Below are 16245 nucleotides of genomic sequence, written 5' to 3' on the forward strand. Positions count from 1 at the left end.
CTTCATTTTTTTTTTTTTTGGCTTGTTTTCTTTTTTTATGTGGGACTATTGAATGATACACACAATTTAAATCGCTACCAAGACTGCAACTTTTTTTAAATTTATTTATACATATTTTTTTTTTTTTTAGAGCTGTGCGATACACAGTGTCCAGCCAGGTCTCAAACTCTCCACAGCAGAGGAGGGAAAAAAAAAAAAAAAAAAAAAAAATATATATATATATATATATATATATATATATATATATATATATATATATATATATACTTTTTACAGAGTTTTTGTTCACTGAAAAAATATGTCGAAAGTGTGGTTAAGAAAAAGGATTAAAATACCACAATCAGTGTGCGGTTTAACTGACTTCACTGAGCACTTTAAAATGACTAAAACCACTGAAACAATTTCACCAGAAACGATCACTGCATTTGATGTGGTTTTGCTTTTGTGCAGTTGTGCATTTGTTCATTTGCTCTATCTTTAATGACGGTTATAAAATGTGAATTTTGTCTAAGTCTTGATTTGAGGTCAGAACAGAAAAAACAACATCAAGTGGAGCAAACAGGTTTGTTTCAGCTAATGGAGGCTAGCCACACATTAGCATTAGTCAAACATCATCATCAGTGTGTGGTTCTTCCTAAAATTGGACTTTCTGGGTCAACACTGAGGTGTTTGTTTTCCTTCTCAGCCTTGCAATATATATAACATTCTCCCTCATTGGTAGGTACGTGACCCGCCCCCCCCATCCCCAACCCCCCCACCCCTCCCACCACCCCCCCCCCCCCCTGCCCCCCGGCCCTCGGGACACAGATTTTTACATGGCCCCTGTTTGCAAAAGCTGTGACCCGGTGGATGTAGCAGCAGCGGACGGCGGCGCTCCACAACCGGTCCGGCGCTCCAGGAAGCCCCGCCCCTCCCTCCCCCGAATTGACTGACAGGCCGGGAGCAGGAGAGCGACCTCTCGGCCGGAACCGGGCCGACACCTTCCCTCCCGGGGGGAACTTTAATGAAACAGCCGCCTTGTTTTTCCACCAAAGTGCTGTTTTTACTCTTCACCCCCCGCCCCCTCGGTGCACCATGCAGCATGTGACCTGGAAGAAGCTCAGCTTTCCCTCGACAAGGTGACCCGACCGTCCCGCTGGAATTGGATCTGAAATGTAGTCTTTTTTTTCCCTTGCATTTCTTTTTTCTTTTTTGTTGCCGCTCAATGTGCAACCTGCAACACGGCTTGCGACGAGGTCGGGGGGGAGGGGAGAAGGAAAGAAAACATCATCGCAGACTAATCATAAAAGCTCGAGTGGGATCTCGCACTGCGTCGCCTCTTGAACCCCGTCTCTCTCTCTCTCTCTCTCCCTCTCCCTCTCTCATTCTCTCTCTCCTCTCTCACAGCATGTGACGGGAGCTCGGCGCCGGAGACCCGGGAGATGGAGTTGCTCACGGCAAAGAGAAGAGAAGCGGAGCAACAATGAAGCCGCACTCTTTCAGCGAGGAGATTTAAGTGCGTTTTATGAGCTTCAAATGGTCGGTATAAAAAGAGAGAAAGAGCGAGAGCGAGAGCGGGAGAGAGAGAGAGAGAGAGGCCCAAGGTTACACGGGCAGAGGCCTATTAGACGTCGATGAAAGGGGGTCGAGGGGGAGTTCACACAGGGGGGAGGGGCTCAGAGTGGACAGGAAGTGCTCCATCTCCGCCGCCAGAAAAACCTTTCTCGTCGCAGAAAAAGAAAAAAGAAAAAGCCTCAGCGGCTAAGTTTCTTTCCTCCCCGCTGCTGCTTCTTGATTAAGTCAGGTATCAAATATTCATGTCTGAGGAGACGTGTGGCACGACGATGATTTTTCTTTTCTTTTCTTTTTTTTTTTTTTTCGGAGAGCCTGCCGAGTGTCAGATGCAGTCAGAGGCTCCGAGACTCTCCGATGACGGAATCCTGGCGACGCCATTCTCAGAAACCTCGGCCTGGACTCGGGTCCGGCCACCAAGCAGCGGCAACATAAATCCTGTGTCTGTGTGTGCGTGTGCACAAAATAAATCACCAATCAACAGCTTTTGACTGGACGGACGAGCCCTGTTCGCAGCGGCCGGCTGGACCGAGTTGGAAAGGAGCGAGTCACGGGAGGAGCGAATCCCGATGACTCAGCAGCAGATCCCTTTTCTCAGGGGCAGCAGCCGCCGCAGAATGCCGGCCGAGACTCAAGAAAGCCGCCGCAAATAGAATCAGAAAAACATCATTTCTGTGGCGAAACCGCGGTGAAAGAAAAGAAAGACGGGAAAAGAAAAAAAAAAGCTATAATGGGAATCATGTGAAAAGCGAGAGGACAAAGAGGGGAAACACTGGCTGGGTAACATCAGGCAGCGGCTGGTAATCTGAGATGGAAACTGATTGATATTGGTCGATGGGGGAGCGGGGGAATGGTGGTGGTGGTGGTGGTGGTGGTGGTGGTGGGGGGGGGTGGGGGGGGGTGGGGGGGGTGTTCAGGAGATGGAAGTATCGACGGACAAACATCTGCAGCAGCAGGGGCAGGAAAGTCGTTTCAGACAAAAACAACATGGGGCAAAAAAAATGTGTTGGAGCATCAAAATGTTTGAGTTCCGCTGAGTTAAAACTCAGTTTGGAAGCATAGAAAAAGTTTTAACATGATTGATTGCACTGCATGATTTTAACACCCTCAATTTAAAAACTTCAACTCCAACTGGCGTCCATTATATTTAGCCCTCTGTTTACAGCCTCCTGCAAAAATGCTAAATTGATTTTTGATTTCACGGTAAAAATGTAAGCTTTGTTTGGAAGAGGACAAAAAAAAACATGGACGATCTCAGAGGGCGGAGCCAACACCTGGCTGAGGTTGTGGTTGCCAAACTGGGCCCCTCGTGACATCACAGCGATTGCCAATTTTGGTCACAGCACGCAGGCAAATTAAGTCTTCGCATTGTGTCTCTCTGCTGGTACAAAAATACTTTTCTTTTTCTCGAGGGAGTTTAAAAAAAAAAAAAAGGACCATAAACACTTGTCTGAAAAAGGAGCGGCAGCGTTGAGTTTTATCCTCTTTTCCACCGCAGCAGCAGCAGCAGCAGCAGCAGCAGCAGCTGTGTTTGCATTTGGAAAGGGACAAAACAATGAAAAAACAAGCGGTGGAAAAGGAAACAGTTGTGTCTTTTTTGTAGCCATGAAGTAAGTGAGAGTAATTAGAGAGGACTGAAAAAGAGACTCTGCGCACTTTAACAAAATCTCGCCTCCATCATGCGCGGAGGAGTAAACAGAGAGAAACAATCAGGGCTCCGGAGACGGAGAGAAGGATGTTTTGGAGGACGGCGTCACTGAAAAACAAAAAAACGAGGCAAAAATAAATAAGCATTATGCAGACGACGCTGGACTGGAACTTTTTCTCTCTCTTTCCGAGGAGTGCAGTGGCTGCTGCCGAGGCAACGCTGCGGCAGATTGTGATCATGTTCCTTCGCCAGGCAACAAACATCAACAACATCAAAGCCTCGTCTTCATCCTTCAGCTTCCGACACGTCTCCTCCCGTCGGGTTGCCACAGCAACTCCAGCAGCCTCCAGTCACGGACGTGCGTCCGCGGGAGATTTTCTTTCTCTCTCTCTCCCTCTCTTTTTTTAGTATTATTTAATTGCCGCGCTGACTCAATCCAGGATTGGGGGGGGGAGAAAGAAAGACAGAAGAAATAGAGGAGCTGGGACGAGTGGCGAGCAAAATCGCCAGAGAAGCAGCAGACGGCTTTGGCGGAGAGCGAGGAGTCCTCCGCAAAAAAACAAAAAAAAAAATTTCAGCCCATTTGGCCTGTCAGCACTTTCAGCAGGGGGTTGGGGGGGGCGTGTAGGTGGGGGGGGAGGTTGTCGGGGGGGATAAACGCTGTGCAGTTCCACTCACTTAACTCAACTTTTTTTCGGGTCAGTTGCAAGTTCAGTCCCAACACCCTCGGCTCCTGCGCGGAGGTGGGGGTGGGGGAGTCGGAGGTGGGGGGGGGGGGGGGGGGGGTAAAGGAAAACAGCCCCTCCTCCCCCTCACACCTCCTCCAGAGAAACTCCTTCAGCTTTCTGCAGCTTTCAAACAGATCCAGCGCCGCTCCGCCGTCGGCTGCAGATCCCGGCTGAGCTCAGGCAACACAGCCTTTACTCTTTTCTTTTTTTTCTTCCCGCTTCAGCCGATAATTACAATTTTTTTTTTTTTCTCTGCTTGGGCCAAAACGCTGGAATTTTGGAAAAAGCAGAGGGTCTTATCTGTGTGTTGGACCCGTGTCGCATTTATTCGGCATCGTTTCATCGCAGCTGCAGAAACGAGGCGCCAAAACGGCGGCGTTTCCTGCAGATGTTGAAAGTGACTGGCGGCGGCGGCGGCGGCGGCGGCGGAGGAGGTGGGAAAATTAGAAGACGGCAATAAATACATCTGCTAAGAACTCAATTATGCAGATTGGCATCGCGGCAAGCCTTTCCTTTTTTTTTTTTTAGGCGCGTCATTATGCCGGAGACAATGGCTTTATTGCAGCAGGAAGCGACACCAGTCAGCGGCGCTTTGCACATAAATCTGTTTAGAAGTCGGTGGATTTATACTGGCGGAGACGCCGCGGCCGCGCAGGCAGGAAAACACATTTCCATAAAAAAGCAATGTCAATGCGCCATCCATTCACAGACGGCGTAATTAATCTAATAGCAACGGAGCATCAGATGAGTGGCGGGCGTCTCTTCAGTCTCACCTCGGCGGCCGGGATGCCTTCCGGCGGGCGACACTGCAGCAGCACTTCCTGCTCCAGCGACACTTCCTTCCCCAGGGGCTCCTGGTCGAACGTCTTCCTCAGGTCTGCGATGAGCGGACAGACAGATGAGAGGGGGGGGGCAGACGGCAGACGGACGGACGGAGGGGGAGAGGGAGAGGAGACCGAGGTTTAATGGTTGCATCAGAGCATCGCACAAATACATGTATTTCTTGTTTATTGTTTAAAAACTCGAAATAAGAAAACTAAATTATTCCAGGTGTAGTTCTTGCAGCACATGGCTAAATGTCTGACTGTGACTGAATACAAAAACAATCTGCACTGGGACGTTCAAGACTGACTGCTAGTGCAATACAATACATCACAAATGCATGAGGTGTCCAAAAACTTTTGTAACCCAGCCAATATTAACTGGCTGGGTGCAGAAACAGTGGGCGAGATTCACGCTGTGGTTCAGCACCTGCGGGCAGGCGGTGCGTGAGAAGGGGATCACTCAACCCGGCTGGTGAAGGGTAAAAAAAAGAAAAGGAAAGAAAGAGAGGGATATTTTCCCAGCGATAGAGCGGTGCAGCGAGGGCACAGCGGCGCTGACAGGGCAGGATTAGCGAGCGGCGTCATGCTACACTGGGAGCCGGAGCCCGTTAGACGTCTGCCATCACCTGCTGCACAGGAGCAGGACTTAGCGTGGAGCCGCGGCGGCGCCCCCGCTGGGGAACTGTGGGATTGCTTAAGCAGAAAATCTACGACGGAGGGTTCGCTGACGCAACTCCAGCGTGTTAGTTAGCCCAACTTCACCCATCAACACAGACTCACACACATACACGCACATCATATCTGTACACCGGTGCGCATGCACACATACACACAGTTCAATGTCTTACTTATTTACGCTCATCATTTTTTTGTGCATTTGTTTTTTTGTTTTTTTAATACATTTCTGTTGCTTTTCATTATGGCCAGACAGGACAAGGAAAAAAAAAAGTAAGTTAGACCAACTTCAGTGACGTGGTCCCTATACGACCCCGCCCCCGCCCCCGCCCCCACCGGAACCGTCGGAGACAAACATTCCTTCACAGCTCTGCAAACTTTCTCCGCTAGCTTCCAGTCACGCACAGCAACGTGTTTCACCAGCAGCAATCTGTGAGGCGAGCAGAAATCTCACATTTATCGCCGCGTCATGAAGGCCCCATATTGTGCAAGAACTGTTTATTGTTCTCGCAGTAGCTGCGTTTCCATGATTGCTAGAATTGTGCAAAATGTTGCAATAACGGAATATAACAACCATTCTTGACAGCAAACAAACGTAAACACACAAAAGCAAACGTAATTATCATAAAACGCGCGGGACGGGATTTTACGAGTGGAAAATGTCGGAATTTTCAAAATATCCCTTTTATTGTGCGAGAAACTGTAATGGAAACATAGCTACAGACCCCGGTTGGCGAACTACGAACAAGTGACTAAGAGTCCATCTTTGATTTTTTTCCCCCTTCAGATTAAAAAAAAAAAAGAAGCTGTCCCAGGAATCTGATCTGCCCCTTTGTGATGTCACAAAAGGCACGCTCTGGCTGCACTGCTGCATCAGACCAGCGGCGGTTTGGAGGGAACCGCAGCTGCCTACTGGCCGACGTGTTAATGTTCAAGCCCTCAGTAAAGTTTGGTTTGGCCGCAGCGAAGCAACTCCAGAGCCAGAGATCATCTCTCGGGAATATTACACAGAAATGCTCAAGTCCAAGGCATTTAGAGTTTAGAACCGGATTTTGTGCTATTTTTGCGCCTTAAGCACCGACAAACTGCACAACATGTTGCTGCAGGAACTAACGAGGGAATTTGTTTTTTTGTAACTTGTAAAAGAATCGCAAAAACGAGCCAAGTTGCTAAATGATTCAACGGCAGATCAATGTGGAAATGTGATGATTAAGGTTTTTGTCTTTCTTTTTTTTTTCCCCAGCTCCATTCTGCCTGCTTGTAAACATGCAGTGTAACACTGAGAGGCCCCTGTTTGTGTTGACGCCTCGCTCTCTCCGACGCCTCACACTTGCTTGTGGCGATTTTTTTTTTTTGCGCGCCGAGCTTTATTGGATGTGGCTTCTCGTCCTGTTTCTCTGCCTCTCCTCGCTTCTCGGAACCCTAAACCTCCAAGTGCCACGTGGGACCGCAGTGGGGGCGTGGGACCAGCAGCTGAGTCGACATTCCTGTGGGATTCGCAGCATTTTTAAAAAACGACCTCGCTGTAAAAATTTAGAACAGGGCCGTCGTTACCTCTGATGCCGCCTGCGGCTCGACTCCAGTCTTTGTCTTGGAAATAATCACGAGACATTGTTGCAAAACTACATTAGGAATCATACCAAGGGACTTTTACTTATTTATTTATTTGAAACTTATTGAAGGAAAATCAATTTCCAGCGCTGTGGGCAGATGCCGCCTCCTCCGCCGCCGCCGCCGGCTAGCGATCTTTTGCATTTCAGCTAATTTGATCCTTTTATTTAATTTGCCTCTGTGCGGATGCTCGTAAAGCCTCTTTGGCTGCGCCGCTGCAGCGCAATGCCAAGGAAAACATTTTCTTTAAGGGCCTATTAGAGGGAAAAGGCAATTTTCACTAAAAGTCCAACAACGCTTTTAGCGCTCTTTTGCTGGAAAAGTCTAAGAGCTTGACCCTCAGCCCGACAAACGCTTGAGTCGGGCCGCCGCCGCCGGATCAAAAACTGTTTGGATGGAAAACGGGGAAGAAAAAAAAAAACAAAGCTGAGCTTCCATTAGCCGAGTCCGGCTCTGAGAGGAGGGAGACAGATAGAGAGGGAGAGAGAGAGCGAGAGTTTCCTAATCCGTTCAGCGCCAGCTAATAGGAGGGGAAGAGGCTCCGCTGTGATTTGAGGGATGGGTTCAGGGCTGGAAGGAAGGCTGCTCATCATGGGTGATTAGAGGAGGCGGAGCTGCAGAAGCGTGCTTGGTGGGAGGCTGAGAGCCGCGATTCCAATGTGTCTGTCGACCGATCAACCGACCGACCGACCGAGGTGGTTCAGGAAAGGAGCCGCCGCCACCGTCAGGTCGAGGGCGACGCGCTGAATCCAAAGAGCAACTCCATGGAAACAGAAGAGAGCGGGAGGGCGCTGGAGAGGCGAGGTTGTAAAAAGTATATCGATGCAATGCAGAGGGAGATGTCGGAGGAGGGGAGATGAAGGCAAGTGTATTTATGAGAGGTCTTCAGAGGGCAAAGGGAGAGCATTAAAGGTCCAGTCTGTTCAATTCAGAACAACTCAGAACTCTCTGCAGCATCTCGCATCACCTGTGGCCTTGAAGCAGTGGCCACTTTATAAGGTAGGCGCACCTAATAAAGTGGCGGGCGAGGTTCCGTATCGGTACTGGTGAGGTGAGATTCCGTATCGTAACTTACAGCGGCTCTGCATTGCTGCCTGCATCCTTCGGGGGGACGTTTCATTAACTTTTCTTTCTTTTTTTTCCCACTTTAAACCGAGTGTGATTGGCAGAGGCATTGTGGAGCGGTGGTTTTAAGAAAAAAAAGAAAAGGGAAAAAAAAAATGCAAACTCTGGAGGCAGAGGAAGGTTTCTCATTACTGGGAAACGAGTCAGTGGGAGGACAAACAAGCGAGGACCACCTACAGGAGCGCCGGCATAAACACGTGACGCGGCCCCTCGGAGTGGGTAAACAACCAGTGGAGCTACTTTTAGCATTTCAACTCTTTTCCAAAGGGCACCTGAAGGCTTCGAGACGGCACTTGACGATGGGAGGGTTTGGAAGTGGTGGGGGGGAGAAGGAGCAAGTGATGGGGGAGGAAGCGGGGGAGGCGGGATGAGGACACTCACAGGCAATGCGGACGTGGGCCTTGCGGCTCTTGGTGGTCCCCGCCGAGCTCCAGGCCACACACTGGCACCAGAAGTCCTCCGGCCCGAAGAGCTCCTCCACCTGCTGCCGCGTGATCTCGATGCTGGCTTCCCTCACCACCAGGCCTGCCGGGGGGGGGGGGGGAGGAAACACAGGAGGGGGAGACAAAAGGGAGGAGTTCATTTAAGCTCTTGTTTCATTTCACAGGTCAAACGGTTCAGTTCCAAGCAACTCTTTTGTTCGCTTGTCTGACTTCTTTGTGAGTCAGTGCTCCACACACACACACACACACACACACACACACACACACACACACACACACAGGCAGGCAGGCCATGACTCATTTTCATGCCTCACACTCTAAAGTAATCACAACCTTACCATGACATCCCACAACTACACCACCACTGTTTATCGCTGACAACTTGTTGTTTTATTTTTTCAATTTCAAGCAATGTTTGTGTTCACGCTGGTTGCATGTTGCAGCTCCGACGATACAAAGTCTCAAAAAAATGTGCCTGCCATCTTCTACGGACGGAAGAAGCAAAATAGTGTCTGGATTAGTTAAAAACAACTAATAAAATAGAGCATTTAAAAAATCTTACGGATTTTTACATTTGACTGCTGCACCAAAAGTGCAACACGAGTCTCGAGTCGGCTTATGAATAGTTCAGTGTTTGAATTAAAAAATAATGTGATGTCAAAATTTAAATTTGATTTTGATTTTTGCCAATCAAAGTCTCTCCGGCTTCGGTTGCCACGTCTGTTTTAACTTTGGCACAATTTAGTTGAGATTAGGGAGGAAAACAAGGCTGCAAGTCGGCTGCATGGATCCCGGTCCAGGTCGGGTTTCTAATGGGCTAAAAAAAAAATAATAGAAAAAATCTGGATGGCAACACCAGAGCTGCCAAATCCCTTTTATATTATCTGCATCTGTTAGCGCAGTTAGCAGCAAACCAGCCCCCCACTTCCTCCAGTCACATGGCCAACTTCCACTCTGGGTAACTGCGACCGTGTGTGTGTGTGTGTGTGTGTGTGTGTGTGTGTGTGTCGGTCTGGCTTAAACCCAGAGCCCCAGCGTTGAGCTGTTTGGGCCCAGGGACCCCGAGGAGAGGATTCTGGGCCGTCATGGCGAACGCAATCCTATTTGCTAACTGGGCTGATTACTGCTCATCTGGCTGCCTCAAACCCCCCCAAAACAAACAAATCATCCCCGAGACAAATGCCTCAACCCGCAGCCGTCCCTTCACCCAGTACGGAGGAATTATATGCATGCACGCATGAAGGATCGAGCGTGTGCACGCACATATGGATTGAGAGAGGGGGGAGCCTCCCGTGCAGTGTTGTGAGAGTAGTGAAATATAAAATAATGATAATTAGAAAAGCACCGCATCAGACACCTAAGGCTGAATCACACTTTTGCTTACGTCGGTGCGTATGTATGTCTATGTGTGTTGTTTCCACTTAAAACTAGCACGGCTACGTGGAAAACTAAAACTAAACTGACTAAAAGACCATAACTGGAAAATCTACAATAGAAAGATTTGTTATGAATCGCGTTTCAGGTCACGGTTGTCCTGTCAGCTGTTTTAAAGGCGTTTATTTTTGTATTGCGGTTTATGGGAAAAATGCTTTTTTTGGGCCCATGGGATTTCTTTGCTGCAGTACCTCCAATAGCCACTGGGAAAAATCGCGACCATATTGCCAGTCCGGTGTCCAGTTCTTACAAACCTGGCTGCACCTTCTACATTGTTTACTCCACCCCCTTTTGTTGTTGTTGTTGTTGTTGTTGTTGCTCCTGCTGTCGCAGTGACATCATCCCTCCTGCAGTGCGTCACCGCCGACTGACTCATCTGCGGCTCTGCGTTCGCTTCGTCAGCAGCGGCGGCCTAATCTCTCCCCAAAATCTAACTCCTCGCAGGGTGACTCACGGCCGAGCGACTCAATCTGAAGATAAAGTGGAACAATCTGCGAAACGCCGCGACTCAAACCCGGGCAATCAGGCCCCCCAACCCTCTCCCTCTCCCTCAGCCTCACCACCCCCTCCCACAACACGAAAAATCAATGGAGTATCAGTTGTGGCAGCTCAAACATAATCATAAAGCCAAATGCAAGTTAATTGGTTGGATCGGTTTGTCCTGCTGGTACAACAACAACCGTGGCTACATCTCTATTTTTAATTTCATTGTACAGCTTGCTTGCTCCGGTAATATTTGTCAATTGAAAACATAATGTGGCCGAGATAAGACGTTAATACTAAAAACAAACAAAACAAAATAATATTGTTGGACCAGCCGCCCGAGTTTCTGGTTTATCCTGGATCAATAAAGGCTCACTAGTCCAGGACTAGCGAGGCGTGCCTAATAAAGTGGTCGCTGGTGGTGTTTCCGTCTTGACGAACGCTAACTAGCTAACTCTCCGTTCCGACGGCTGAGGGTGGAAAGCGATCGAGGGCTGGAGGTTTTTGAAGCGCCGCAATCGGGCGTCTGGAAAATCCAAAGAGAGTCTGTGTTGTTGTTTTTTAAATGAACATGCCATTTTACTTCAGGTTCAGTGCATTCACACAGGCGGGCCTGTTCTGGCGCGCGCACACACACACACACACACACACAGACACGCAGGCACGCACGCGCAGCCACGTCCCACACACCAGCTTAGCGCTCATGTAAAATTTACACGGTGTGCCGGCAGGAAGACAGAGGAACAGCCGAGTCTGTTGCCCGCGCTTCAGGGTTGCTGAGGTTAGGGGCTGTGCACGTGCGTGCGTGCGTGCGTGTGCACATGCGTGCGTGAGCGTGTGCACCGCACGCCAAAATTGCTCTTCTGACAGGGATGCGTGCCTGAGCGAGGAGATGGAGAAATGGACGTGATGCGGGCGAGAACATCAGAGGCAGAGCAGCGCAGGTCAAAATCAAATCCTGCAGGAAAAATCAATGAGTATTTTCTGCGTGGGTGTTAAAAAAAAAAAACACAGCGTGTGCCAGATTCTTTATTTTTCTCTCCCCTCATCCTCCTACGTTCTGGAATTTTTTTTCCTCTCTACTGAAGGCTGTGATGGCCGGTGATGATTTGCAGTCTGGATGGAGGAAGGAAGACGAAGCTTCCCAGGAGCCGCTTGTGCACTCTGGACGGCTTTTTGAGCGAATTGAGTGGCTATGAAGTGCAACATTACAGGAGAAAATCCAACGGTTTGCACATTTTCTTCACTCATCCGTCCGCTCAAAATTCTTTCCAGCGGTGAAACTGGAGAGCGGTGACGTGGTCCAGGAAAGGTCGGCGGCAGAGCGGCGAAAGGATGAAATATCGATTTTTAGGGGACGGTGGAAAAAAGAAAAAAAAGACTTTCAAGCGAGAATGCGGAGTGGCGCTGACGACTCGCTAGAAGATTCATTCATGACTTCATAGGGAGTTTTTTTTTTTTTTTTTTTTAACTGACGCAGGATTAAACTCTCCGCTGACGCGCTGCACTTGAAAGCCATGGGAGGGATCACCGGCGGAGGCGGAAGATCAGAGGTCTGAGCCGCGCCGTGCTGATGAAGTCATCCAGTGACTTCATCTGTTTGCTCAGGCCGCTGCCGGACTGCGTCGCCTTACAAGAGCAACAGTGACTCCCCGTCTGGGGAGGAGCCGGGAGTCACTTCGCTCCCGCACGGCCTCTTCAGATGGCAGGAGAGACTCTGGAATGGCTCCCGTTAATAGCCGGGTTCCAACTGGGGCACCTCATCGGGGGTGATTCATTATTAACGCGGTCGTTAACAGTGAGCGAGGGCGAAGCGGCCCGGTGCCTCGGGTGATCGATCAGATCAAGGCGGCCGGCCGGAGGGACTCGCAGGGACTCTTCAGATCATCGGCTCAGATGATCAGAAGAGTCCTCTGTCCTCTGTCTGATCGTCTGGCTGAGTCACAAGCTGTCTCCTGAGTAGGCGCACAGGCGCGCGCGCACACACACACACACACACACACACACACACGGGGCACTTATAATTCATTTGCTGCTCATTTGCCGGAATCAATGTTCATTTTGCTGGCAGCAGTTTGTAACCTGGATTCAACATCGTTCAGGTGACAGCTGAGGCCGAACTGATATTATTGTGGAATCCATCCATCAATCTAAATAATCTAAAACTGGACATACAGATTCATTTTAAACTGGTTCCCATTATTTTAAATGTCCCATATAAATCAAATGGAACAAACACCGTGTTGCTAACCAGGAAACCCAGGCATTTTTTTTTTTTTTTTTTTTATGTAAGAGGCTGCAAACACAGGGCTAAGGATGCCGTTTGCAGTATGTCGGATAGTTAGTCACGCAAAGTTTCTTTGTCTGAGTCTTGGGTTTGAAAAAAATGTAGGTGCAGAAATAGCTGTAACGCGGGGGCTGTAAATGCAGAAGGGGTCTCGGGTCACCGCGTCGTAATTTGCACATTCGCACAACGAGAAAGTTGCCTGGCGACGACTAAAAAAAATAATAATTGAAAAAAAACCCTATATATATATATATATATATATATATATATATATATATATATATATATATATACATATATATATATATATATGTATATAAAAATCCTCCTTGAGATGCTGAAGCGAGCGACACCCCGTCCCTGCAGCATCGAAGGCCAATCAAACGCAATCAAACGGCTCATTATTTTTGCACATGCAACAGGCGGCTCCATAGAAACGAGCGGGAAATAATTACCCCTCCGAAGATTGTAATCACTCTGACGCACCGAGCAAATCGTCCTGGATTGGACTGAAATGGTTTCCCATTGTATCGCGCACCCGTGTGGCACCGCGGACCACACGCTCTGTGTGTGTGTGTGTGTGTGTGTGTGTGTGTGTGTGAGTCATGGACCATGGAGCGGGTCAGGCCTGAATCCTCTGATCATTTAGTCATGTGACCAAAAGAGGCTGCAAAAAAAATTAAAAATAAAAGCTGCTTGTTTTCATCAAGACAGTGGCGCAGTTGAAAAAGAAACACAAAAGAAAAATGTTTTCTTATCTGTCCATCCTCCTCAGGATGGACGGATGGAGCAACTTTTTATGTGAGGAGGAGCGTCCAAGTGTGATAAAGCTTTACGTGTTTTATTAATTTCCTTAGTTTGACGGTGAAGGAAAGAGCATTTTCTAAAAAGTAGGAACACATTACATAAAACCATGCGCGGCTGCGTGGGAGGAGAACTCGCCTTGTCATTGAATTCCTGAGTGGGAAAAAAATAAAGAGAAAAAGATGACGCAGGTGGAGGGGAAACACGGCCCCGGCCGCTGGTGATTTTGACACGGTGTGAAAAGGTTTCGGCCGAAGGAGCGATTGACGAGTTCTCCTCCTCCGATCTTATCATCCTGCCATTTGGGTGGCGGATGAGGGGGGAGGGACACGGAGAAACTGGGGTGGGGGGACTGGAGGCTGCGGGCGGTGGTGGGAGGGATCCAATTTCCTCTGGCGACGCAATCAGCGACATTGAGCGGGCGGTCAGTTTCCATTGGCGCTGCGTTTCTGTCGATGTGAAGGTTGAGAAAGGAGCCTGTGTGTGTGTGTGTGTGTGTGTGTGTGTGTGTGGGGGGGGGGGGGGGGGGGGGGGGGTTCGTGTGGCTGCTCGCACAAGTATATATATGAATGAATATGGAGAAATAAACAGCCGGCGGCGGCGGCGGAGGAGAGCGGCGGCGTGGGCGGCTTGTTTTCCATGTTGATGCTTTCAGCGAAACAGAAAAGAAGAAGGAGGAGAAAAATCAAGAAAAAACTCCTGACACAAAAGGGCAAAGAGTCGGCGATACCTCCAACCTCTTCTTCTTCCTCTTACAAATCGCAGCCATAAAACGCATCCTCACATCTGCCTATTCCCCCTGCAGCTCAGCGGGTCAAAAATGAAAAGACTTCAGGTTTGTTGTTCAATATGTTTTTCTTCTCCTTTCTTTTTTTTTATAATATCTGCTGCTGCGCCGCTTTTAGAATCTGTATCCCGGCAGCGCGCCGGGTTGTTTTCTTTCTTTTATTTATCTGTTTATTTATTTCTTTATGTCTGATTTTGATTCTTGATAGTGTTCAGCGGTCTGCCCCGGCGTACAATGCCAGTCTTTTATGAAGCGTTTGCGTTGAAGCGGAGGAGCCGCCGCCACTCGTGGGTACTCGCGTGTCTCTGCGTGTGTGCGCGTCTGTGTGTGTGTGTGTGTGTGTGTGTGTGTGTGTGTTGCAAAAACAGCGGGATGAAAAGGCTAAACGCGGCGTGATTGCTACCTGTGGGCGACAGAGAGAACTCAATTTCCGATACAGCGGCTGAAATGCAGCCAATCAGCGTCGGCCTCCGGGGCGGGAAGAGGGAAGGGGGGAGGGGGCGGGGGGACAAACAGCCCCCGCTGGAGCTCCGGCTGCGCTCACTTCCTCCGAGCCTCTCGGGCCAAAACGCGCACCTGCGCGCACAAAAGCGAACATCCTCGGCGTAGAGAGAAAGGCCTGATTGGAGGCTCTTCTGCTGCCACTCCAGCTCTTCATCAGTTTCTATTGGGCCAATGATCTCGTGCACAGCGAGCTTGCAGCTTTGAGTGTGTGTCTGTGTGTGTGTGTGTGTGTTTAAGTGTGTGTGCTCTTCAGGAGCATTTGCAAAATATGTTGACGCTAAACATGTCCCATCCCCAAAAATAGGGTCCCTGGAGATCCTCTTCAAGCACACAGAGGCTGCTGGCTTGAATCGAGGTTGAGCTTCGTGTGCGTGTTTTATTTTTTTCCCTGTGTATTCCTCCGTGTGTTTTCTCTCAACAAGCTGTCGCAACAGTCTGCAAACAACAAAACAAAAGGAGCCGGTCCATTTCTTCTTCTGTTTTCTGCAGACGTCGCGCACTAAAGCAGACGGTGCCGCCAATTTGCCCTTTGTGATGTCAGAAAGGGCGCCACTGCCTCATTGAAGGCGCTCCCAGGTTGGCGACAACCACAACACTAGCAATGTGTGCTTGACTCCACTACACACAAAATCCAAACTTTTCTGTTTTTTTTGTCCATCTTCAAAATTGTGAATGCTTCGGTAGCTGGCAACAAACAGCGGGCTAAGTGATGCATTTGAGTTTTAATGGCCCACATTGATGAGATTTTACAAGAAAGCAGGTGGAGTTGGCGAAGAAGTCGGTTAAGCGGTAAACAAATCTGCCAAAGCAAAAACAGTTTCTGTTAAAACAGTCAAAACAGTCGACTGACCGGAGTTCTCGTCCACGCGCTCCTCCACCGTGTGCTCCTTCTGGTGGACCCACTCGCTGTTGCACTTGAAGTAGATCTGCGTGGCCGGCGTGGCCTTGCAGTACAGGTTGACCGGCTTGTTCTTGACGATGTAGGCCTCCTCCGGCTCCATCAGGAAGACCGGCAGCGGCTCCGGGGGGTCCGAGGGGAAGGTCTCCGGCAGGTCGCCCAGGCCGATGAAGTCGTCGTCGACTGGAGGAGGGAGGGCGGGGGGGGGAGGGGGTGAGACAGAGGGGACAGTGAGAGGAGGTGCGGATTGAAGATGTTGTTTTTAACAAAACAGTTTTGGGAGCCTGAACATTGCAAAATTTTTGACACGTCTCTAAAATCGTGACATCATAGCCCCGCCTCCCTGTTAGCAACATCAACGACGGCGGATTACGACGTTACAATGTTCCCAACGGTTTCGTTGTTGTTGTTCAACCAAACACAACAGTGGCATTTTCTTTATT

General features: G+C 49.2%; 1 protein-coding gene across 2 annotated transcripts in view; it reads right to left on the reverse strand.

The window, feature by feature from the left end:
• Positions 1-16245, reverse strand: part of unc5cb (unc-5 netrin receptor Cb) — a 108826-nt gene that overhangs the window by 31928 nt on the left and 60653 nt on the right. For both annotated transcript variants that reach the window (XM_076044879.1, XM_076044878.1), the window contains exons 2-4: positions 15755-15985; positions 8544-8687; positions 4701-4804 (exon numbers count right to left, since the gene is read on the reverse strand). In XM_076044879.1, the coding sequence (XP_075900994.1) occupies positions 4701-4804; positions 8544-8687; positions 15755-15985 (479 nt within the window). The remainder of the gene's footprint in view (positions 1-4700; positions 4805-8543; positions 8688-15754; positions 15986-16245) is intronic.

This window comes from Nelusetta ayraudi, unplaced genomic scaffold (assembly GCF_046127955.1).
Source record: "Nelusetta ayraudi isolate G7.1 ecotype Tasmania unplaced genomic scaffold, CSIRO-AGI_Nayr_v1 ptg000083l, whole genome shotgun sequence".
Classification (NCBI taxonomy): domain Eukaryota; kingdom Metazoa; phylum Chordata; class Actinopteri; order Tetraodontiformes; family Monacanthidae; genus Nelusetta; species Nelusetta ayraudi.